The sequence below is a fragment of the Gymnoscopelus microlampas genome (assembly GCF_963454915.1).
Source record: "Gymnoscopelus microlampas genome assembly, chromosome: 6".
Taxonomy (NCBI): Eukaryota; Metazoa; Chordata; class Actinopteri; order Myctophiformes; family Myctophidae; genus Gymnoscopelus; species Gymnoscopelus microlampas.
Window position 1 is genome coordinate 47,250,973 of NC_139943.1, and position 24,938 is coordinate 47,275,910.

General features: G+C 41.8%; 1 protein-coding gene across 2 annotated transcripts; it reads left to right on the forward strand.

The window, feature by feature from the left end:
• Window positions 1-703: 703 nt before the first annotated feature.
• On the forward strand, window positions 704-20,602 carry rassf9 (Ras association domain family member 9). Of its 2 annotated transcripts, XR_014600961.1 has the most exons (3): window positions 704-844; window positions 16,367-19,218; window positions 19,397-20,602. XR_014600961.1 is itself a non-coding variant. In XM_084059978.1 (2 exons), the coding sequence occupies exons 1-2, from the start codon at window positions 798-800 to the stop codon at window positions 17,661-17,663; spliced, it is 1,344 nt and encodes a 447-aa protein (XP_083916104.1). In that variant the 5' UTR covers window positions 704-797; the 3' UTR covers window positions 17,664-20,602. The 2 variants fall into 2 exon arrangements, 1 of the variants encoding a protein (XP_083916104.1); XM_084059978.1 differs by having other exon boundaries at window positions 16,367-20,602.
• Window positions 20,603-24,938: the final 4,336 nt, after the last annotated feature.

Consider the following 24,938-nt stretch of genomic DNA (forward strand, 5'->3'; position numbering starts at 1 on the left):
CTATATGCTATGCCTACTACAAAATGTGTGATAAAGTTCCTCGGTGCTCAGTCCCTTGTGCAAATAAATATAAAATGTAGGCCTATGCATGTTAGAGTGTAGACTATTCAGCCTATCTTGCATGGAAACTGGAAATGAATGTCTATTAAAATAACCCATTATATAATTCACTTTGCATGAGGAGGTTGGATTGTGAAGAGCAGGTTGAACTTGCAGGTGCAAAGGGGGCAGAGTTGTATGCACAAATGCTCAGTGGTGGAAAAAGTACTCAAATGTTTTACTTCAGAAAGAAAGTACTCATTATGCAGAATATCCCATGTCACAAGTTTTCAAATGTATAAAAATCCTTTCAAAATAGCAGATCTACAATCTCACATTGTGAGCTTGTAGATCGGCTATTTTCAAATGGCCAAAAATGTATACAGTATGGGGCTAAAGTGGTTTATGTATGTTATGTAATGTAATAATAATCAAAATCTTCAAAGTAACTAACTAAAGTTGTCAAATTATTGCAGTGGAGTAAAAGTATTGAAATTTGTAAATACTGAAGAAAGTAAAAATACCTCCTACTTAAGAATAGTACTTGAGTAAATGTACTTAGTTACTTTCCACCACTCAGTTTGGGATAGAGAGGGACTGCCTCCAATCTGAGTTGGGACACCCTCCTCAGCCAACTTTTACCCTCTCACACACACACAATCACACAGAAAGTCGCTGCAGGTCCCGCCATCATGCTGGGAGTGTAACTCTAACCTCACTGGAACTAGATCTATAGTCTGATGATCCTATGCTGAACTATGGCTCCTTTTGGCAAAAACTTCCTGAAAACGCGTCTGAAAAGCAGGTGAGTTTAAAACACAGCCTGTTGATCTGGAGGGATCAAAAGGCTGCTTTGGAATTCATGAGACGCGGCAGATTATTCTATAGGCTGCAGCTGCGCTCATCAGCGCTGCCTGTCACCCAGGATTCTTACTTGAGTAAAAGAATCAATACTGCCATGTAGAAATACTATACACGTAAAAGTCTGGAATTAAAAATGTACTTGAAAGTACAAAAGTAATGGTATCAAAATATACTTAAAGTGCCAAAAGTAAAAGTAGCTACTCATTATGCAAATGTCCTGTTTCAAGTTTTCAAAAATGTGTACAGAATACAGATATTTTGAAAATAGCAGATCTACAAGCTCACAAAGCGTCGCAAGGCGACGTTTTGTGAGCTTGTAGATCTGCTATTTTCAAATGGCCAAAATTTAAATAGGGCCAAAGTGGTGTCTGTTTTGTTATAACTAAAATCTACAGCGTAACTAGTATGCTAATTAAAGTACAATATTTGCCTCTGAGATGTAGTGGAGTAGAAGTAAAAGTATTGTAAATTGGGTAAATACTCCCCTAAAGTACAAATACCTCAAAATCGTACTTATAAGTACAGTACTTAAGTAAATGTAGGCCTACTTAGTTACTTTCCACCACTGTCCATTAAGCTATCGTGGATTCGTGGGCGACCTCCTTCCTTTCTCTTCATAACGACACATAGTGCATGCATTCCCCACCATAGCAGACCATCCTGAACTGTTGTGATCTGTCTGTGTGCAGACTCACCGTATCATCCGTAGCCTATAGGTTCTATTCACAGCAGCCATAGAAAGACATTCACAGGTGTTACCAATGATACTAATGAAGGCTCTGTTCCATTCTGGACAAACAGAGTCAGGGTGCTGATATTGTGCATGTTGGCGGCTGGCCCACTGGAAACACTCTGTTACACCAGTGGGTCTACAGTTGGGGTCCAGGGACCCTCATGGGCTTCCAAATGGCCCCTTACAGGTGTGTATAACTCTGAGAGTGTACAAATGGGTTCCATTTGTACACTCTCAGAGTTGTGGGGGTCGTGGAAACCACTGTGCTAGACTAAATGTAACAAAGCCTTCATTAGTAGGCTATCATTGGTAACACCTGTGAAAGAATAGCTCCAATCGGAACCAGCCGGTTCAATAATATTATGCATTAGAAGATGCAATTCAACATTTGACCAGTAGGGGAATCAGTAATGTTATCTCTATGGGCGCAACTCTTGCGCAATGTCTTAAAAACATGTAACCGGCGGAGGAGAGAGGCGAATAAAGTGCTTTTTTCAACTCGTTTGTTAGATTTTATGGTGAGTTAAAATTTCAAACATCTGTGATCATTTCAGAATACCTTTACTTTTTGGATACGATGTGCAGAAAGGGGTAAGAAACATGTAAAGTGGCAAATGTGCGGACATTTTTCAGCCGAACAGCAGAGAACGATATAGGACCTCATCTCGGAGCTACATAGCGGAGGGAGAGGTACTATATGGGGCTAGTGAAAGAAGTGATAATATGGCTGCTGTGCATAGAGCCTATCGCTGCTGTTATTATTAGTTGAGTTTTTCAGCCGTCATGATCATAGTTGTGTGTGTGTGTGTGTGTGTGTGTGTGTGTGTGTGTGTGTGTGTGTGTGTGTGTGTGTGTGTGTGTGTGTGTGTGTGTGTGTGTGTGTGTGTGTGTGTGTGCGCGCGTCCTTCACTAACGCAAATGCACCTGACTATTGATGGGGGACTGCAGTGCAGCCTGTCCATGTTCTGGGCATCAGATGTTTTTGAAGCAGGTCATCATAACCAGTGGTGGAAAAAGTACTCAAATGTTTTACTTAAGTAAAAGTATCAATACTGCAATGTTGAAATCACTCTGCTACAAGTAAAAGTCCGGAATGCAAAATGTGCTGGAGTAAAAGTCCATTTAATTTTGAAAATAGCTGATCAACTGTACAAGCTGAAAACAAAAAAGGGTTTCAAATGTACAAAATGTATAAACATCTTTTGAAAGTAGCAGATCTACAAGCTCACAATGGTTGCATGGCCGCATTGTGAGCTTGTAGATCTGCTATTTTCAAATGGCCGAAATATTTATAGGGCTAAAGTGGTTAGTGTTTCCTCTGAGATGTAGCCTAGTGGAGTAGAAGTAAGCCTATTGGAAAATTGGAAATACTCCAGTGAAGTAAAAGTACCTAAACATTTTACTTAAGTACAGTGCTTGAGTAAATGTACTTAGTTACTTTCCACCACTGCTTCAGTGCAGCTTTCGATGTCCATGGCTGGGCGTCAGATGTTTCTGGAGTGGGTCATAACTCATATTGCCCATATCGCCATATATCTCTGAACTCTTCATCCGTAGGCTTATAGCTGTGTAACGTCTGTCATATATCATATTGACATACCGAGCTGAAAACTAGTGCAAGATGAATTTAGGTAATCTAATAGCCCTTATCAAAAAAGTACAATCCTAAACTAGCCTTGACTCAAGACTGTCATAGATGTATTTTTTATCGATTTTGACATTTACTTATCATAGATACGAAAGTAAAAGTCAGACTCGAAGTCAAACACATCTATGATAGACTTGATCCCAGGTTAATCCTAAACCGATGGTGGAAAAAAGAGTGATGTCTATAGCCTATGAAGGGAGGAGATTATAGGCTAGTGGTGCATTGGGCAAAAATGCTTCTCAGAAGCCTACTCTATCATTGGTTCTCAAAGTGGGGGGGGGGTTCCAGGGGGTCCCCAGCAAAATGTGTTAATATAGCATCACAATCATGTTAACCACTTTAACCTTGGCTATTCAAAAATAGCAGATATACAAGCTGATAGTACAGCACAAAGTGCCGCACTATGAGCTTGTAGATCTGCTATCTTTTTTTTGTAATTGTGAAACTTTGAAAATATATTTTTAAACCGAACATGTGTAACTCAAATCTTTGCTTCTGGAGGGTCCCTGGCACAACTTATTTTTAGGTGGGGGTCCGCGGCAAGTAACATACATATCCATTTGGGGGTCCTTGGCACGAAAAAGTTTGAGAACCACTGCTCTACATGAAACATTATCAAATAGTGCTAATTACTTTCCATAAACTTCTCAGATGGAAGACCAAGGAGAGGGCATTCTTGGTTCAGGTTGAGGGAGATCCTGTCATCACTGCTTGTATAATGGCACCCACATTTGTTTCTTTTTAAGTGGTGACAACCACTCCATCCAGTGACCCAGTGTGTGGGTCTGTATGTATTTATGAGCACACCAACAACACTTGCAGCTGATTGCAACACAAAGATGCAACCACTTACACTAATTAAACACAAATAGGAGAGGCACCACTCACTTCACACTGGGTGTGATTTTGTATTCTCTCTCTCTCTGTCTCTCTCTTCTCCTTTACCCCCCCCCCCTCCCCCCTCCCCCCTTTTGACATTCTCCATCAATCTCAGCTGGGTTGTTTGCTATGGCGTAGAAAGGTGATGGAGATGACATATGCTTACTTGGCCTCCTCACACATTAGATTGCCCACTTGTGTACATGCCTAGTCTAGTTAAGTGTACCTGCCAAGCAATGGCAGTGGTACACTTATGTATCATTGCAGTGGCCTGTAATGTCTGCCTTTCTTGACACTAGTAGGGCTTAAAAACAGACTTTCGTGTGCAGAGAGCAGGCGAAAAAATGTGCTTGGCCGGACTCCTACCTGGGAATATTTTCTTAATTGCAGAGAAGTTATTTGCACAAGTGTTGATTTGACTTGTAGACTCACGCACAAATTCATCATAATTTGGCTTAAGTTCTGAAAGAAAGAAAAACATGGTTTTGTATTCAATTACAGTAAAAGCTGGGTTTTGACAGTGGCACCAGCGGTAGACTGGCTGTATTTTCACTGCACACACAGCTGAGCAGAACTATCTTTGATATCTTCAAACGGTCTGGGCTGGAGCTGTCTCCAGTCTACGTCTTACTTTTTCATGTTGTGTCGTAATTACCTATTTGGCACCTATAATTAGAACTACCTCAAGTGTTTAAGATCGGTAGATGTGTCAACCGCTGATTTCACAGACATTTTTATTTGCCCCGAGACACTGGGCCGGGTGCCAAGAATGAAAGAAAAAGAGAAGAAAGTAAGGAAACGCTGCACAATGGCCCTATTCCATTGTACGTCATGGGCGTCACCGCTATAGATATTCGTTGTAAGAGAATTCCTTCAGGGTCATTTGATTCTTGTTTGTCCCATTGCACTCGATATTCTGTTCACTCTCGTTGAACCTGCAGCAGTTGTTACAAAGTCCTGGTAACCAACAATTCAATTCTTTACTTAAAATAATGGCCATTTATTAGGCAACACACTGTAAACAGCATTAAGCGTAATTACTGTGAAATCATGATACTTTCCCAGATCACAACTGAGGTTAACACATTGGAATTGAATTGAAGTATTAAAGGTATAGTTCACCCCAAAAAATGTTTTCTATCGATTAGTCACCCCATGGACACTTGAATTAATGATTTTTTTTTCTTTTTTTCGCATTCCTAAGCCAATAATTTAGGAGACACAACGAGTCCTACCGGAATCGCTGCCGGTCATTAAATTAATGCCTTAGGAATGCGACAAAATAAAAAAGTCTCTATGGGGTGACTAATCCATAGGAAAAAAAGTCATTTTGGGGGTGAACTATCCCTTTAAGTCCAGAATTGCGTTGAGTAATTATCTGCACCCTTTTACTCAGCAGTAGCCTGTGACGCGCGGTGACAAATGTAGTCAATAACAAACAAACTAGAATACCACCCAGAGACTATACTCTTGTGGCAGTAGCAGTAGGGAGGCCAGGGTGTCAAATGGCTCCCCTTCAGTGAAACTGTAGTCCCTGTGACACAAAAAAGGTGTCACAATGGCACGGTTGCCCAGGGTGACACATGCGGCCCAGAGTCATGTAATAGCCGAGTCCACGTAATGGCACTCTGACGCATGCAAATGATTGAGGACTGGTGGTGGTGTGGCGAATATAGGACCAAGTGAGTGCCATGTCATGTCGAAGAAGGAGAACAAACAGCAATTTGTCCATCACTCAACTACTTAGCGTTGTGTATCCAGGACCAGCAGTGGTGGAAAAAGTACTCAAATGTTTTACTTAAAGAGGTGGTGCCATGGTTTTGCACTTTTTCTTTTTTTCATGTGTCTATGAGGTTGATAGAATTTCATTAAGCCCCCTGGTGGTGTTTTTATGGTGTTTTATGTCTTCTCTGACTATTTTGAGTTTCTTCCTGGAGGCTGAAACCTTGAGGGTCAAAGTGCCAATAGAAAAACAGCGCTTTAGTGACATACAGTAGTAAAAATATACCCTCCCCCTCATTATCATAACACAACAGGTGTGGGCATGAGGAGGAGAAGGGACCATAGACATATAAAGGTAGACGCCTCCTTTGGCTCTGAAGCGTGTGTATGGCGGACGCGCTTCCGCTTCTGGGGGGCAGCTGGAAATTTCCGTGTGCGTTCAGTAGGCCAATCAGAGGCAGGTGGGGGCGGGACAACTAGATTCTGACAAGTCCTGGAAAAGACGCGCTGTGGTTGGCCAGTAGTCAACACGCTGTGATTGGCCAGTGCCCATTCCCCCCGGAAATATGGTGGCCACCATACCCAGCATGTCGCTCCAATGAACTGCAGAGGCCAATGAGGTATCTAGGTTTCTATATCTGTGGAAGGGACTAGGACAGGTGGGTGGTGCTAAGGTGGTGGAGGAGGTGCTAAGGTGAGAACCAGGTATACTTAATGAACTGGAGGTGTGTCCACATAAAAACATAATTTTAACCATTTCTGTACACTTTTTTGAAAAAAATCTTCCTCCTAGTATAACCATAATACCTGATGATTATGTTTTGGGGGGGGGGGATCACTGAAGATCACGGCACCCGTCTTTAAAGGAGAGATCCGGCCATTTTAGGTTGTGTGTTTGATGTGTCGCTAATCACTCACCAACATACAAAGGAACGTTGAATTTTTCCACATCTGCCCCTGTTGTCCATTCTGCAGACCCCTTACAGCGGCATAATGGGAGACGTGTGTAAGAGTGAAAATCGTCTATTATAGCCGATGCAAAGTTAGTTTTTTCTCTACTAATGCTCATCGTGGAGTCTCATGATACTCAAACATGCTGAATGTCGCGCACGAGCTACCGTTCATGCAGAACGAGATGACGCTGGTTGCTTGTTTCTCTCACAAACGCCAGGTTCTGTGAGAGAAACAAGCAACCAGCATACCAAAAGTAAAAGTACTAAAATGTTTGAAAATAGGTATAAAATAGGGCTAAAGTGGTTACTGTTTGTTTTATAATATAATAATTTATATCTGCAAAGTAACTAGCAACTAAAGTTTTCAAATAATTGTTGTGGAGTAAAAGTGCAATATTTGCCTCTGAGATGTAGTGGAGTAGAAGTAAAAGTACTGAAAATGGGAAATACTCCAGTAAAGTAAAAATACCTCAAAATTGTACTTAAGTACAGTACTTGAGTAAATGTACTTAGTTACTTTACACCACTGGTGTTGTGTATGCAGGACCAGCATGAATGGGGGCAAGACAAGGCGGCCTCCAAGACAAGGCTGTAAAGACAGAGAGAGAAAGTAACAGAAGAAAAGAGTTGGGGAGGGGGGGACAGAGACAGAGAAAAAAGGAACGAACCGACAAAGAAAGAGAAAAAAGACAACAGAGAGAGAGGGGAGACAAGGTATAGTAAAGGGGAAGGGGTGTGTTATGTCTCTTCTTCTCCCAGATGCCTATCTGCCTGGGAAGACGTCCCAGAGATCAACCACCCCAGATAGAAAAGTGATGTTATTTCCTTTTCCAATCCCCTCGTCCCCCCCCCTCCTTTCAGATAACAAGCACAGGAAGCGCCTCCTAGTCCTGCCCTGGATATACCAGCCATCCTATGTGCTCTCTCCGAGTGCCTGTGTTGTGTTTATAAGAGCTAGTGCTACAGTATACGTACTGTATAACAATTATGCCTTTAAAATACAGCTACGGATTGTTCCTTTACGTCATGTTAACCCATTTAGCCCCAAAGGCCGATTCTACAAAATGTCTTCTAAATCCTAGAAGCTTTCTATTGTTGCTATATATCAGTGGTGCTCAAACTTTTTCATGCAAGGACCCCCATAATTAGGCATATATGTATTTGGCCGCAGACCCCCATCTCAAAATACTTTGTAATAGGGACCCCCAGAAGCAAAGATTTGAGTAAAAAATGTTCTCTTTAAAAAATACATATATTCAAATATTTGCACAAATGTTCAAGACTTTTCAAAAATAGTAGATCTACAAGTTCATGACTCCACTTGAGTTCAGCTATGAGCTTGTAGATCTGCTATTTTTGAATAGCCAAAGCGGCACTCGGTGCCGCGCTATGCGCTTGTAGACTGCTATTTTTGAATAGCCAAAGCGGCACTCGGTGCCGTGCTATGAGCTTGTATATCTGCTATTTTTTGAATAGCCAAAGTATAAAATATTGATAAAGTGGTGACACAGATGCGCTCCCGTTTTCAATGTGTTAACAGCGCCGCGCCACCAGTGTGTTATTAACACGCCCGCGCTAATGTATCACAAATGGACTGCTCTCCGATAATTTCATGGCATTTCTGCCTCTATTTGAGACTACGGTGAAGGGAGACAGGAAGGGGAAGGCATGTGCATGGGGGAGATTCAAACACATTATGTCACCATTACGTTGGTCAGCACACTTACCAAACACTTGAACAAGGCACTGTAAATATACTTTGGTAAAGTGCAGTCAGTGAGTAATGACACTGACAGTGTTCTACTAGAAAACACAGTGAAACAAACTGTTATTCTTACATTGTGCAATCAGGTACCCTTGTGCAATAATTGTGGCACGTGCCATGTGGGTTTTTTTGGTGGAGTGTGCTGCAGGTAGAATTGAGTGTTTATTTATTTTTTAATAGAGCTGCAATTATACAAAACAACATTCCAGGAAATCTAACAATAACGTTATTGTCTTGTATCACACCATACCATATCTGTCTGCCCTACAAAGCCAAAGTGCAGTAACTACAAAAAACAAATCATTGAAAAATGGGTTTAAAAGTGATTCAACTGGTCAGCCAAATGAGATATCGGCATATAAGTGATATTACACTAATTGTACATCTGTTCTTGGGGTAATTGTTTATTCCCCAAAATCTCGAAGGCTAATGTGACCTTTGGGATACACAAATAATTCGGTGTGTCCAAAAACGTAGTTACTTCACTTTGCTTTGTAGTAGTGAAACATTTAGCCTGTACTATTTTGTGCATTTAATATCCAAGGGCAACTTTTAAAGTTGAATGGTTGGAGGGATAAGAAACATTTTGTCTGCTAATTTAATTAACTGTAGGATGTCCTCTTCGTCAGCATGACCCCAATTGTTTGAATGGTGTTTCTTTCTAGTGGAACGTTAATTACATACATTGTTTGATGTAGACATGATTGACTCCTCTTTTACACTGGCCATTATCATTGTGTACTTACACAGCTTCAAAGAAGTTTAGTCTAGAGTTCATTTTGAAAGGAAGATCCTTCTGTCGTTTCATTCACACTATCAGAAACCAAAACAAGTGTAATCAACGTCTCTCTTCCTTAGCAAGTAAGTCAACACAATGGACATGCTAGTTTAACTGAACCTGATAACGGTACATTGTGCTCGCTGACAGGCTATCATATAGTACTGTATAGTTTGTTATTGTTGGAGGCTATCAGTGCTGTGTTCCACTATCAATCAGCAACACGTTGTGACACTGCTGACTCATCATTTTCTCGTCACGTGTTGTGACTTGTTTGAAAACCTCAAACACGTGATCCAGTGCCTGTAACATGCGGTTTGCCAATTCATGACACAGAGCAATTGTTAATGGAGCCCAACTTGTTATTATTTGAGATTATTACAGGGCAGGGAGCTACTGTGTGTGTGTGTGTGTGTGTGTGCCACCCCGGTAGAGCAGCTGCTGGGGTGCAGCCTTTTTCATGCAAGCACTGGCATTGCAAATGTCTATAGGGCATTAGGCAGTGGCGGCCATATGGTGGTGCCACCGATAGAAAACCCATTCCCTGTTCCCATAGAGATTTCCGAAAATAATGATCTAAATTATTTTAAGCTTGGACCGAAGCCATCCAGGCCCCTGGTGAATCATAACCATAAAACGTTTGATGCTGTGTCAAATAATTTTTGAATATTTAATTATAGTATATATATATATATATATATATATATATATATATATATATATATATATATATACACAATTATATTTGATAAATACACTTCTTTTTGCGGTTTTCAAATATATTTTGACACAGAATCAAATGTTTTATGGTCAGGATTCGCCAGGATGGCTTGGTTACAGGCTTAAACTAATGTATTCAAATATTTTCGGAAATCTCTATGGGGGAAATGAATGGGGTTTCTATCGGTGGCACCAAAAAAATGGCCACCACTGCTATACCATACCAATGGTTCTCAAAGTGGGGTCCAGGAATACTCAGGGTTCCTTAAGGGGTTCTAAATTGACCCTTACAAGTCTGCAACTCTGACAGTGTTCAAATGGAACCAAATGGGCCCGTTAGGGTCCATTTGGTTCCATTTGGGTCCATTTGGTTCCATTTGAACACTGTCAAAGTTAAGATGGGCCCTTAAAAGTCGCCTGTGCTGTGTAACACACACACACACACAATACCAACTTCATTTGAACGTGATTTCTTCCCATGTCCCACATTTGGCTGAGGAGCTCCCTGGCTAAGTTCATGCTGGGGTCAAGTGACCCGCTCGGGTTTCTGGGGTTCGCTCAGGCATGAAATGGTTGAATCCCACATGATCCTGCATTACACGCTGCGTCGCACCCACACACATTCACTGCTTACCTACAGAGGTATTAGCCTTGTAGATTAACAACAGAATAGATCGGATTGTGTTTCATTATACACCATGTGATGCAATACACCAGTGGCTCTCAACCTGTGGGTAGGGACCCCACATGATTTTATATTTCTTTTCGGTGGAGGGGGGGTGGGAAGGGGGGGTCCCATATGACAGTGAAGTGACAATTAAAGAACTTTTAAGACCTTTTTACTGCCTGAAAAAAATAAGAAAGAAAGAATAGGAAAAAAAACAATTACTGCATCAAAAGTAATCAACAAACTATACTATAAAAACTGGTCAAACATTGGCAAAATTGTCAAATAAGATAAGAAAGAGGCAAAAGTTTTGAAAATAGCGTAATAGTGTAAGAATTGACCCGTGGACCATTACAGAAGAGTATAATACTCAGACTTTGCTGTGCAGTGATGAACACATACCATCAGAAAGTCTAATCATGGTAATATTAAATGTTTTGGGTGAACGACTCCTTTAATGCCAACTCTGTCATTCATTACCCAGTGTGCGACCTATAAGGGCACCCTCATTTGATGCTGCCCGTAAACCACAGCATCATCCCCAAAACAACGAATATCAAGTGGCATCCAAAGTGACAGCCCTCATTACAACGTATTTGTTACGATGTAATCTGTCCAATGGCCCGCGTAGTATGCATTTGTCTTGGCAGAGAGTTGACTCAAGTGGAGAAGACAATCTGTTCATTGCATCTCAGTGTTTTGGCGTGAAGAATGTCTGCTACTAGCCTGGTAAACCATCCCCCCTTCCGGAAATCTCATTTGCATTTGATTTCAGGAATTGGAAATCAAATGCAAATGAGATTGCCGGAAAAGGGATGGTTTACCAGCAGGCTAGTGTGTTACCACCAGTCTCCTCAAAAAGTGTTAAGTCTCCTCAGACAAAGATGGCTTTTTCACCTTTCATTGTGATGGATGAATGCCAAGAGGAAACATGGCCTCCTAACCACTTGAAGCCTAAGCGTCCCTATTCTGGGGAGAACATTGGCTGAAAATAGCAGATCTACAAGCTCACACCGGGTCCCCAACACGACGCGTTGTGAGCTTGTAGATCTGCTATTTTCGTTGAAGAGAGTTTATGTGGAGGGGGGGAAAAGTGCAGACCAAGTACAGAGGCAAGCCTGTCAACTAAGTATTAGTTTAATAAGCGTAAAGGTTTAACCCATTAAGACCTGAGGCCGATTCTAATGTCTTCTAAATCCTAACAGTTTTCTGAAAAACGTATGTTGCTATATCAGTGACTTGTTCATGTCAAGGACCCCCAAAATTACATGTATATGTATTTGGCCGGCGACCCCCATCTCAAAATATTTTGTTCCAGGGACCCCCAGACGCAAAGATTTGAGTTAAAAATGTTCGATTTAAAAATATATTCAAAGATTTGCACAAATTGTCACGATTTTTTGAATAGCCAAAGTAATAAAATAATTCAAATCTAAAATGACACAGATCCTTGATGGATAATATTTTCCAAAAAGACAGTTGCACCTGGTACTTGTAAAGGTCTTTACACACAGGGGCGTATCTGAAAATCGCCAGCGAGTATTTGGCATCAAAACTATTCATATCGTACTCCATGCCTCATTCATAAAGGTTGATGCCTTTTATTCACAGTGAAACATCGACCATGTTCCGAATATAAATTGTGCCCCCTTATCGTTGCGTAATGTTCACATTCTGTGTGGCACAAACTCTTGACACAAACAGCAGTTCAAGAAAAATATATATCTTTGGGTGAATGAATCATACAAAAAAATACCCCGGTGTCTAAGGAAATGTAGATCTCTGTCTCCAGGATGTTTCCCCTTCACTGTAAGACCAAATACAAAAGGGAGTGTGGATTGTGAAAAAAATGTATGGAATTTCACTATTACATGTTTTTGATAAAATTAATTTGTATACATTTTTTGGAACTTTGAAATTCTTGTAGACTAGTTCTATAGTAGCTCAGAATGGAATGTTCAATGTTGCCATGACAGGACCACACATAAGCGTAGATATTTCTTGAATCTCTCTCTTCTTACTTTACCAACGCCCACTGCTAGAGACACTAATTGGGCACAGTGGTGAAAGAAGTAGTGACATGTTTACTTAAGTAAAAGTATCAATACTGCAATGTATAGATAAAAGTCCTGTATTCAAAATGTACTTGAGTAAAAGTCCAAAACTATTGGCATCAACATATACTTAAAGTACCAAAAGTAAAAGTACTCATTGTGCAGAATGTCCCATTTCACAAGTTAAAAATGTATACAAATCTTTTGAAAATAGCAGATCTACAAGATCACAATGCATTGTGAGCTTGTAGATCGGCTATTTTCAAATGGTCGAAATATATATTGGGCTGAAGTGGTTAAAGTGGTAATAATAATCCAAATCTACAAAATAACTAGTTTTCATATAATTGTAGTGGAGTAAAACCTACAATATTTTCCCTCTGAGATGTAATGGAGTAGAAATAAAAGTATTGAAAATACTGATGAAATATAATTGACACTCACAAGAACCACGCTGTTGCGGTGTGAATGTCATAGAGTCGGACAAGTTCTTTAGTTTGCAACTTAAGAGTCATTTATTGCCTATACGCTTGACAATACTAAACATAGGGGAAAAGGGAGGTTGAACAATAGGTTGGCATGTCATTGTCCAAACAATTCAAAAGCAGATCTGAAGGCAGGTGTCTCTGTCTGCCTAATAAGCACAGATGGGCCCAATCCCACTAATTAGGGACGACACTAGGGATGACAATGGTCACTGTCCTATTGTCTTAAAGTGTCGTGAAAGTGCTTTAAAACATTACATTTCATTTTCCAAATCTATCTTCAACACACACAACACCTTCCACATGTTACATCAAGGTCTCACACACCGTTCATAGGATTGTGGTAGTATAGGAAGTGGCCCGGATGTTGCTTGAGCTGCACTGATTGTGGCCCAGCATAAACACAGGTGCTTCCCTGGGCCTGGACCCAGGGGTACCCGCTCGCACCCGCTTCCTGCACAGCTGAGGCAGGGAGCTTTGGTCACCCTATAAAATGTCTGATTGTCTATATGGAGCTTTGTTTATCCACCTGCGTGTTTATCGCCAAGGCTGTTCTGTAATGTTTCCCACAGGTCTAGGTATAGAAACAACAGCATTGAACACTGTAACTGGTGTTTGCTTGTATGGTCATAGTGATAATATCTTCCGGAAGTCTCTTCAAGCTAATTAACCTCTTTCAAACTGGCATCCCAATTCTGAGCATGTTTAGAGGCGAAATACAAGATGTAATTGTCTTCTATCGAAAATAATTTCACGTGTAAAGTTACTTTAAAGCAGCATGTAACTTTCCTCTTCTACCCCAGATTTGAACCATGGTTTCCCGTTCAAGTGCTGACATTTTTGCCATTGAGCTAATAGAGCCGGCCTGCTTGCTCGGAGGATAAATTGAATCTTGACCATCACGTCAAATTTTGTGTCAGTTCCTGTGCCTAGGTGAGACATGACCTTTGACACAACATAAATGTGTCAATAGAAGAGCAGGGAGAAAAAGTACAACCACGCCAGTTGTATAAGTTATATTGTATTAACATACTCTACCATACAGATTGGACATTTTATTACATTTTATTAATTAAAAACAAGTTACATAGTGAGACTTTAATTATTAAAGCGCTTGTGAAACCACTTGCAGTTTCCAGAAGAACTGGTAGCTGGTATAGAACATCAGGTCAAAGTCACACTTGTCATTGTCTGTGAATGCAGGAGGCGTGTTGGAATTGTTTGCCGCCCGCATAGCTCAGGTGTTTGCTTTGCCTCACTCGTCTCCAAGGGTCTCCATAACCATTAACCAGACTTCTCGCATTGTTGCATATGTATCACGTTCCTTACGCCTCCCCTTCACTAGGAGTCTACAACAATGCTCCGCTGTGTGTGTGTGTGTGTGTGTGTGTGTGTGTGTGTGTGTGTGTGTGTGTGTGTGTGTGTGTGTGTGTGTGTGTGTGTGTGTGTGTGTGTGTGTGTGTGTGTGTGTGTGTGTGTGTTTTCATGCCATGTGGAAACCAAAACACAAGTGGTATCAGACTGTGAAATCAGCAAACTGGGAGTTTAGTGCAGAGTTGCTTATGTTTGACTAATGGTTAATACTTGTGACCTAACTTGTACTCGCATGCCGGCTGCTTGGCCTCTATAGCAGCTATGGGGTGTTTTGGAAGATGTGTGTCTTTTCTCACTACCGATGTGGTTAGTGGACTAAAGTCAACCAAGGTTATCTGTGTAGATAATGACACATGGCTTTACATGACTAATATGATGTCATTACCACATACCAAGACAGGGAACAAACTCTCACTGTTGTACATTCCAACAATGATTGGAACTGAAACCCTATTTGATTTTACCCTCAATATATTCCGATTAGTTTTTTTATAGATAAGACTGCATTAAGCATGGAATGGAGGTGTATCTGAACAGGAAATAAAGAAGGCATTACGGGGAAAATATTATGTATATAAGACAACGCTATAATGTATGCCGATAATGTTGACGGTTTATTTCAGTGATGATTGTACTGTAAGCCTCCCTAGACTGTCATGTTATTAACACATATCCTGGAGTTGTTCTCCTGATTGTGAACGAGAGTGTGATTTTGAATTAATTGTCAATGAAGCATGTCAAAGGATTTTATCTTCTGATCAGTCGAAATATAGATGGTCAATTGAAATAAGAAAAGAGCATGTGAAGTCAAATCCAGAGTGGTGTTTTGCTTTACCTCTGAGTAAACTCTCTGAGGCGGAAACTTGGCAGTCAGCTACAGTACATCTGAACAAATTGAATCATTCACGTTAAGGCTACGTAACATGTTGTACATGTAAACAATGACATGAGACATCTTGTTGGATCCTAAAATCAGATTGAACTAGTCTGGAAATGTTAGCCGCTCGCTGAATGACTTCCTCATGTTGTGGATGTTCGCATTGCCCACCATGTTAATGACTGGATATTAAGGCCCTGGATATTACTGAGGGTCCATTAAGTATGTAAAATATGGATGTCATTGCCCATTAGTGGTCAATTTTTTAACAAGTTTTACGGCCCAGACGAAAAGATAATGAGGGCCTGGGGATTAAATAGCTCAGAACCCAATCATAAAGTGACCATCTCCGATGATCAAGACGATGAGTAGCCATTTAATAGAATCAGGCGAGAGAGCATGAAAACGGGTGAATATGTTTTTTTGCTCATTGACCTAATGGAAGGCCATCAGAGGCACATCAGGACTTTACACTCACATGTGTACATTCCATTTCATACAGGAGTGTTCAACCTGCTGTGCTGAAGCTTGCAGAGCATCTGAAATGACCTTTTTGGCATATGCACGGTTGATGCCGTAATAGACTGTTAATCGCCCTGAAGGCCTTAATATGATATGCTGTCGTGTCATTTCTTTCCCCCTAATGTTTCAACATCTTGACGAAGATTTTCATGATTTTGATTTAAAAGAGTGTGATCTAGAGAGGAAATATCTATTGACCATTTACAACATTTTCAGTTTAAAAAATTGGCAACTGCATTAAGCATCTCTCTCCCTCTCCCTCTCTCTCTTTCTCTCTCTTTCGTAGGACAAAGGATGCAGAGCCTGTGGTCGGGAAGGAGATTCAGGTTACGGTGTGTAAGGAGGAGAAGGTGGTCTGTGGAGTAACAAAGCACACCACGTGTGCCGACATGGTTCAGGCCTTACTCGAGGACCACAAGGTGATCCCGGAGAGCAAGAGGCTGCTGCACGGAGACCCCAAAGACTTCTGTCTCCTCGAGTGCTGGAAGGGCTTCGAGAGAGCCCTGCCTCCTCTCACCCGCATCCTCAGGCTCTGGAACGCCTGGGGAGACCAGAAACCCTTCATTCAGTTTGTTCTGGTCAAGACCAGCGATTTCGTGGCTCAGCCGGGGAAGAAAGTCGCCCATGCCAAGGCGGGGACCAAGCCAAAGCGCTGGGAGCAACAGGGCCAGGCCCAGTACTCCCAGTCTCTGCCCGTGGAGCGGCAGAAGCGCATGGTGAAGAAAGCCTTCCGGAAGCTGGAGAAACTCCACAAGGAGTGCAAGAGCTCCCTGGGCACGGAGGACATCGACCGAATGGTCCAGCTCATCCTCACTCAGGATCACACCATCCGCGGTCAGATCCAGCGAGTGAGGGAGCTGGATTTGGATATCGAGCGCTTTGAGCTGCAGGTACAGCGGGAGGTGGAGGCTCACGGCGGCTCATCGCCGGCCCAGGCGTCGTGCGCCCTGCAGTCCGGTCTCCTGGAGGGCGTCAGCGAGGAGCAGCTGCAGGAGTTCCTGTACACCAGCGACGGGGTGGAGCAGCTGGAAGAGCAGGTGCATAGACACCAGGAGCTCATCCTGCAGCTGTCTCAGGACATCGACGCCGAGCTCGGGAGGGCTGACTTTGCGTGGCCGGAGAGTCGAGACGAGGACGCCGGACAGGAGGGCGGCGCGGCCGCAGCTTCCTCCCCCGAGACAGACTTGCTATTCTACACGGCCGAACTCGACAGGCTGCAGTCCGAGCTGAGACGCAGCCTGTTCGCCGGCGTCTCCCTTCACGCGCAAACGGCCGAGCTGGACAAGGAGCTCAAGTACTACGACGTGGCGCTGGTCTCCAAGGACCAGGAGTGCTGGCAGCTGGCCTCCCAGCTGCACTCGCTGCAGCTGGAGGACAGCATAGAGGAGAAGTCCGGCCCCGGCGTTGTTCTGAAAGGCCAGGTCCAATGCGGTGTGTCGTCGCAGACGGTGAAACTCAAGCACAGTCTGTCCCCCACGGACGTCACGGACACGGACTCAGACACGGGCATTAGCTCCACACACAGTCAGGACTCGTTGTCGCCTTGTCTCGACTTCCCTCCCCCCCTGGACACTGACGTGTGAAACAACACTTTCTAACTGCTCCTCTGCCCCAATGACCCAGCGTTATACTGCTGTACACTGTATGCACTAACCTGACACATTCCATTGATATTTATGAGGCCTGGGTTTCCTTATTTTGAAATGAACTATGTTTTAAGTCAAAGAAGAATGGTTATCTAGGCTGCCAATATGTTGTATCGTCATGAATATTTCTAATGAATTATCATTTAATTTGGCACTATTGAACCCCCACTGTGGTATCAGATCAGGCACACTTTGACTACCAGTATGAACACTGTAGCCAGTTGCACCAAGTCACACTAAGCTCAAACTTAGCCTAGTTATAGCTTAAATGGCTTTTTAAACGCCATTTTTGTAATGAATTAAAAGCCATTTAAGCTATAACTAGGCTAAGTTTGAACTTAATAGTGTGAGGTGGTGCAACTGGCTCCAGGTGTATATTGTGTTTACAGTATATTTGTTAAAAAGAACAAAAAAGAAGAAGAAAAACAATACCCCCCATACCACAAATATATGAGCAAATATCATGCTTGATGTCATTGTCATGATGTTCAGGGAAAATGTTGCAATGTTCTTTTTTTTTTGCCCAAACAGGCAGTCCTAAATGAAAACAAAGATGGCTTTGGGAGTCCGAGGTAGTTAACACTGACCAGTCTATGTCCTTCATAAACTGTTTATTATGGGGAGTGTACATTTGCCCTGCTGAAAGTTCTCAAGCTACTTGATGGCTGTGAGGCTATGAGGCTGCAGTTCCCAACACAAACGTACCCCTGGTTTATATGTGTTGCACACAGTGTTGCACACCGTAAATAGCCGTAAATATCTCCAACCTAACAACGCGTTGCAGCGCGATACGTTGTGAACTTGTAGATCAGCTATTTTGAGCTAGCGACCCCAGCACGAAACTAAGTATAAATCAGGCATTGTAAGTCACTAATGAGTTAATGGACTATATAGAATCTATTGATGTTTTATATTAAAACAAGCAGCAACTTGTTGTGGATTTAAAACATAGGCTTTGGTTAGAATTCATGTTGACATGGCTTTCTATAACACTGTAAATAAGCTACTGTTGTATTATTGAATATGATTGATATTATGACTAAGAATTATGCACAGTTTTTTTAAGATAACTTGATATAACACCTAAAAGAAGAAAATATTTATTTAAAAAAGTAATTGTATTATACAGATTTCATTTTAAATCACTCCAGCTTTTTGGAGACATTAGTTCCAAGTTGCGTTGATGTTTCATTTTGTATCAAACACAGCACATGTAATGCCAGCAGAATGCAAATATTTCTCCGCTTTATAGATTTGGTCTACCAGTGTGTGAAGACTGCAGTACAATGAATGAAAACTACTGGTATTTTGGGCAGTACAAAAAGTTAAATGTAAAATATTTTATAATTCCACAATAAAGACTTTGTTATACAGTGTCTCAAAGATAGCTATGGTGTTGATTTTTGGGTAAATGCTAAATTAGTATTACCTATAGGACCAACAGTTGTTTGGCTAAAACATTACAGACATGATAACATGGGCTCTGATTTAGGTGTATAACTTTAGATTTAGCATTGGCTATTAAAAAGTAGCAGATCTACAAGCTTGCAGCGCGGCTTGTACATCTGCTATTTAAACTGCTAATAGTTTAGAAAAATCTTGAAAGTGTGAGAACTACTGATTTAGAAGGCATTCATTTAGTAGAATCGGCCTCAGGTCTTAAGATTAAGGAAAAAAATAACCTTTCTTCTTAGCTCTCCATCTCATCCTGGTAATACTTTCTGTATGTCATGTCATGACATTACTGGTCACAATGCTTATCAAGCAGGAACTGTCCAGCTCACTGTAAGTCACCAGGAGTGCCAGCTAAAAGTGTGCCAGCCAAGTAAGGAAAATCTCTTGCCGCTTGCAATGTATTTACTCAAATCAGACCACCTCCTAAGTTGCTAAAACACATGGCTGGAATTTGCAGAATCCACAAAGTTCTTTGAGTTACCAGTGAGAAATGACAAAACTGCCATGACCCATCCCCCCTCTTCTTCTTCTTCCTCCTCCTCCTCCTCCACTCCAAAACACCCCCCACCCCCCACTTTGCCTCCCACCCTCCTCTGTCCTGCGCCGTATAATCACGGGAGACGGTCGCTATGGCGAGCACAAACAACAGCGAGCACTCTTCTGCTTGTGGAGGTATTGCTGACAGGGTAACACTTTGTACTCGGGGGCAGAGCATGGGGCCTCTGGAGAAACGGGGGATATCTGTTTCAACACTAATTGCCTGCTTTGACCACCCTCCCTCCCAACCACCCCCCCCCCCCCCCCCCCTCCTCCTCTAAGCTGCTCCAGCGAGCATGAAAGGCCAGGGAATCTTCTAGTATTTTGTGAACAGTCTCACAACTGTGCCTCGCTTTTATCGGGGGACTGCGGGGTTTATTTGGGGGAATGTGCGGTCCTCATAGCGCACTCTGCATCGCTAATATGCCGAAGGGTAGGCGACACCGTGGACTAATTAGAACAAATCTGATTTCTCAGGATTTCACCATTCTAATGCAAATATGAGCTGTTTTGAAATTGCTGAAAGTATCGGTGGGAAAAAAAAAGCTGCAGTGCTGTAATTTTGTTCTTGTGCATAGAGAATGGACAGGTTCATTTGTTCCTTTGACTGGATGTGTGATTTGATGAGGTGTATAACCTGTCACCCACATTTCTTCCTACTCTCCTACTCTTGCATTGATCTGCTATTTTCACCAAATATCCGCCCATTATTACATGCCCAGCATAGGGCCACTAGGGTTCAAGTGGTTGAAAAAGTTAAATACAAAATGAAAACAAGGTGAAGAACATTACAGAAGCCCTTTAGTGCTTTTCACTTTCTATGCATGTGCAATACGTGAGTATGCCATAAAATATATGTCTAAATAAAACAAATATAAAAATGTGATGTTGTAATACGACTTTACTTCCTGGTATTGGAGAGGTTGTCTTAGGTGATGTCTAGCCCCTCCCTCTAAAACGCAATTCAGCAATTCAAAGCGTGCCAGCCCCCCAACTGTGTTTGCAGACAACAATAATTACATGGACCAAAATGACAATTAGGCTGACCACAAACCCCTTTTTGTTCCAAGTTCCAAGGAGAATTCTGAATTCCTATAGGTCAGTTTGAGTAAACAATAATTTCCATTGGTTTTGGCTCCAGGAATAAGGATAGCAACACACTCTGAAATTCCAGATTTTTGAAGTGTAATGTATTGCTCAAAAACAAACACTAGACCCTGCAATTGTCGTTGGATCTGGAATAATGTGGCAGACAAAAAGTGTGGAAAATCTTTCAGAAAATCCCTCTCGCTGATGTCCATATACTGTAACTATAATTTAAATATAAAATATAAACATAAAATTGTTTTTCTCCGATTTTTGAAGGAAGTGTTGAGATAACGGTTCAGTGCATTTGATCAAACTGCAGGGATATTTCACAGGGAATTGGTCCTAATTGGCAAATTTGGAAAGTATTACATTTTCAAAACAAGCCACTATGACCTCTCTCTGACACTGTCTTGAAGTTGTTTTTAGTTCCTTATCATCCTAGTGCTGAAATCAACTTTTTGGCATATCTATGTGAAGTAAAGGTAGAATGCATAGAAGAAGCAGACATTATAGGCTACTGCATATTTGATTAAGATAGAATAGTTTAGTCCACTTTGTTTCACTGAGGTTGAATGCTATGCCAGCAACAAACTTGGCTCCATGCGTTATGTTTCTCAGAAGAAATACACTTCACCTTGTATTCGCCCTTTGCCTCCAAGCAGCTCTCACGTGTGCCAAAAAAGCAGTGCAGTTATTGCATGCGTATTTACTTGCTTTCAGGTAACACACCCAAGATTCATTTTGATTTATGAAACAGCACTCATAAGCCAAGACAGAGCCAAACAATTGCCCACTGCATTAGATTATGGTAATGCTTTGAGCCTTTTTTAACGGTACTGTCTCTCTAGTTTTGCACAGATTGTGCCGGAGGACAACCTCATCGACTGTTCCACGCGGGTCATGTCAGAACTTGTCAGAAAGCTCACGGGCCTTGGGCTTAATTGCCTCAATCAAAACAGGTGTGAGCTGCCATCCCATCCAAGAGGCATAATTCATATGATAATCAGATCACAAGGAAATATACTCTCTGGCCACACTGCCTGGTACGGCGACAGGACAGCAAGAAGGAGCAATGATGGTGTGTGGGTGTGTGTGTGTGTGTGTGTGTGTGTGTGTGTGTGTGTGTGTGTGTGTGTGTGTGTGTGTGTGTGTGTGTGTGTGTGTGTGTGTGTGTGTGTGTGTGTGCGACGTGCCTGCGACGTGCGTGCGTGTGTGCGTGTGTCTGTGTGCATACAGATAGGCAGGAAACCTCATATTGTGTTGAAGAAGGGAGTTTTTAGGAATATGATACCGACTGTGTGGTTGCATACATTAACATGCACAACAACATTAGCTGTCCGATTAAAATAAGGAATTTAATCCCAAAATGTAGCTTGTGTGCTCGTCTTACGACACACATACAAACACACACATACTGTATACCTTTGAAAACTCACACACACACAATCCACTTCAAATGTGCTCTTTCATCCTCCCCCCGTCCCTCTGTGCCAGCTTTTATTTCTCTGTCATTAAACAGGCTCCATTTTGGCAGAGATGCTAATTTTCCTCTTTATTAGTGTTGGTGTTATGTGAGGCTGTTTGCTGTGCTGCCACAGGTGTTCTCTCAGGCTTGTCGCTCCGCTGGTCACCAGCCTTTCATTAAGAGAGACGCGGGTCTCCCTGCAGACAGAGAGAGAGAAAGAGACAGAATATGTCTCACATGAAACAAAAACACAGACAGACATAGAGATGGAGAGGTGTATAACTTTAGATAGAGATAGACATTCTCTTTTTCTCTTACTGAGACTGGATAGACAGAAAGGAGAAACAGAGAGAGACACATGGAGAGAATAATTATGTTGAAACACAGACAGGTTGGTAAACAGAGAGAGACAGGCAGGCAAAAAAAAGGAGAGACGGAAATGTTTGTATTCAGACAATTGTTACATTTGCACGCTATAATTTAACGCAAATGCTTAAAACTGATTCCACATATTATCATGTGTGTGAAATACTGAAGCATATTGCCCTCGTAAAGCAATATAATGCTTTTTAAATTGTGAACGTGGCATAGTAGGAGCGGAGGGTTAGACCACAACAGCAAAACAGATTCTTTCTGTCTTTCAACAGCATTCCAGGGATCCATTTTTAGTGCTGGAACCCTTCATTAATTCAGCACTAAAGCTATATAATAAACATTTCTGACATCGTAGACAATGGAAAGTTCTGTGGAATTTCCTTCCCTAATACTACACAATACAGCTTCAAGAACGGAAGTCAGGAACTAAGAACTTGAGTCAAAAAGAGACATACAAAGAAAAAAATAGAGGACAAAAATAGGCCATATCCTCAGAGAGAAAAATGACCAGCAATCAACCAAAACCAAATTGCATGCAGGTCATATTGTTTATTGTGGCCAGTAAGCAAAGGCTATACTCTAATAGCCACTTTTGCAGGTAACCAACTACGATCTATCACCGACGTCATTTAATGTTTTTGTTTTAATACGATATTTACATTTTAATTCGATGAGCAGGTAGACATTCAACATCTGTTTATTGACACTTAAATAACACATAGCTGGGAGCCAAACAGGGACTAACCACTTTGCCACTCTGTTAACTGAAGAATATAAATATAACCCTAACCTAACCCTATACTGAAAATACTATTTTCAAAGAAAACAATTTCCATTCCTATGCAACACACACACACACACACACACACACACACACACTTCCTGGGAGGTAGGAGTAGTAATGTAGAGGTGTAACTCTTCCCCACCTCTGCCAGTCACAACACCACTAATGAGATACATGGGTAAACTTTGAAATTTGCTGTCATTCCACCACCTGACATGTCACCCAGTGTGACCTCACATGCTATTTAGTGCCTCCACCTCTCTCTCTCTCTCTCTCTCTCTCTCTCTCTCTCTCTCTCTCTCTCTCTCTCTCTCTCTCTCTCTCTCTCTCTCTCTCTCTCTCTCTCTCTCTCTCTCTCTCTCTCTCTCTCTCTCTCTCTCTCTCTCTCTCTCTCTCTCTCTCTCTCTCTCTCTCTCTCTCTCTCTCTCTCTCTCTCTCTCTCTCTCTCTCTTCTGATATTACAGTCTTTGCCTGACATGTGACCCACGATGTTGAGGGAACCAGGGGGAAATGGGATTTTATCAAGTGTTTAAAATAGAGTTCAGAAGGAAGCACGCACATCCCAAAAAACCTTAGCAGGTGCTGAACCACAATACATTAGAGAAAAGACTGTCCGCATACTGGTAGCTCCCAGTAGAAAATGCATTCATAAGTTAGCACAACGTTTCGACCGCAAAGGGTCTTCATCAGGTTTGATATATTACAATGAAAGGCGTGTTAAATACAGGAAGAGAGAAAAAAATCACACCTGTGTGAAGGTAGCGGCGCCTTTGATATATTTTGTCATAGATATGCGTTTCTACTAGAGAAACAATATTAAATCTCTGTAAATTTATTTCAAGGCTTCCAGTGGCACTAAATAGTGCCATTGGAAGCGAATCACCAAATGCATTCCAAGGTAAGTGGCAAAAACTGATCTGTCATAGCTGATAGAGTGGGTACCTAAAAAATAAACTTTGTGTGTGCGTGTGTATAAATGTGGTACCAGAAAGATATGTATGTGTTATGAAATAACTATTCATGACATCATAGTGATGTCATGAATAGTAACATAGTGATGTCATGAATAGTGACCAATCAGAACGTTGACGGACCTGACCAATCAGAATGTTGACGGACCTGACCAATCAGAACCTTGGCGAGCCTGACCAATCAGAACGTTGACGGACCTGACCAATCAGAACCTTGGCGAGCCTGACCAATCAGAACGTTGACGGACCTGACCAATCAGAACCTTGGCGAGCCTGACCAATCAGAACGTTGACGGACCTGACCAATCAGAACCTTGGCGAGCCTGACCAATCAGAACGTTGACGCAAAAGCCAGGTATAGAGGGCTAGCGCCGCTAAAAACACAATCAAAGGCAGCTGTGGTAGTAATTAATATAGATCATGCAGTTGATAGCTGCTATCTGTACAATGTACATGCATACTCAGCGACAGCCAACAATTATTGAAATTAGGGTGCATGTATCAAACAAAATACGCTGATGTGTGCATTTTGTGTA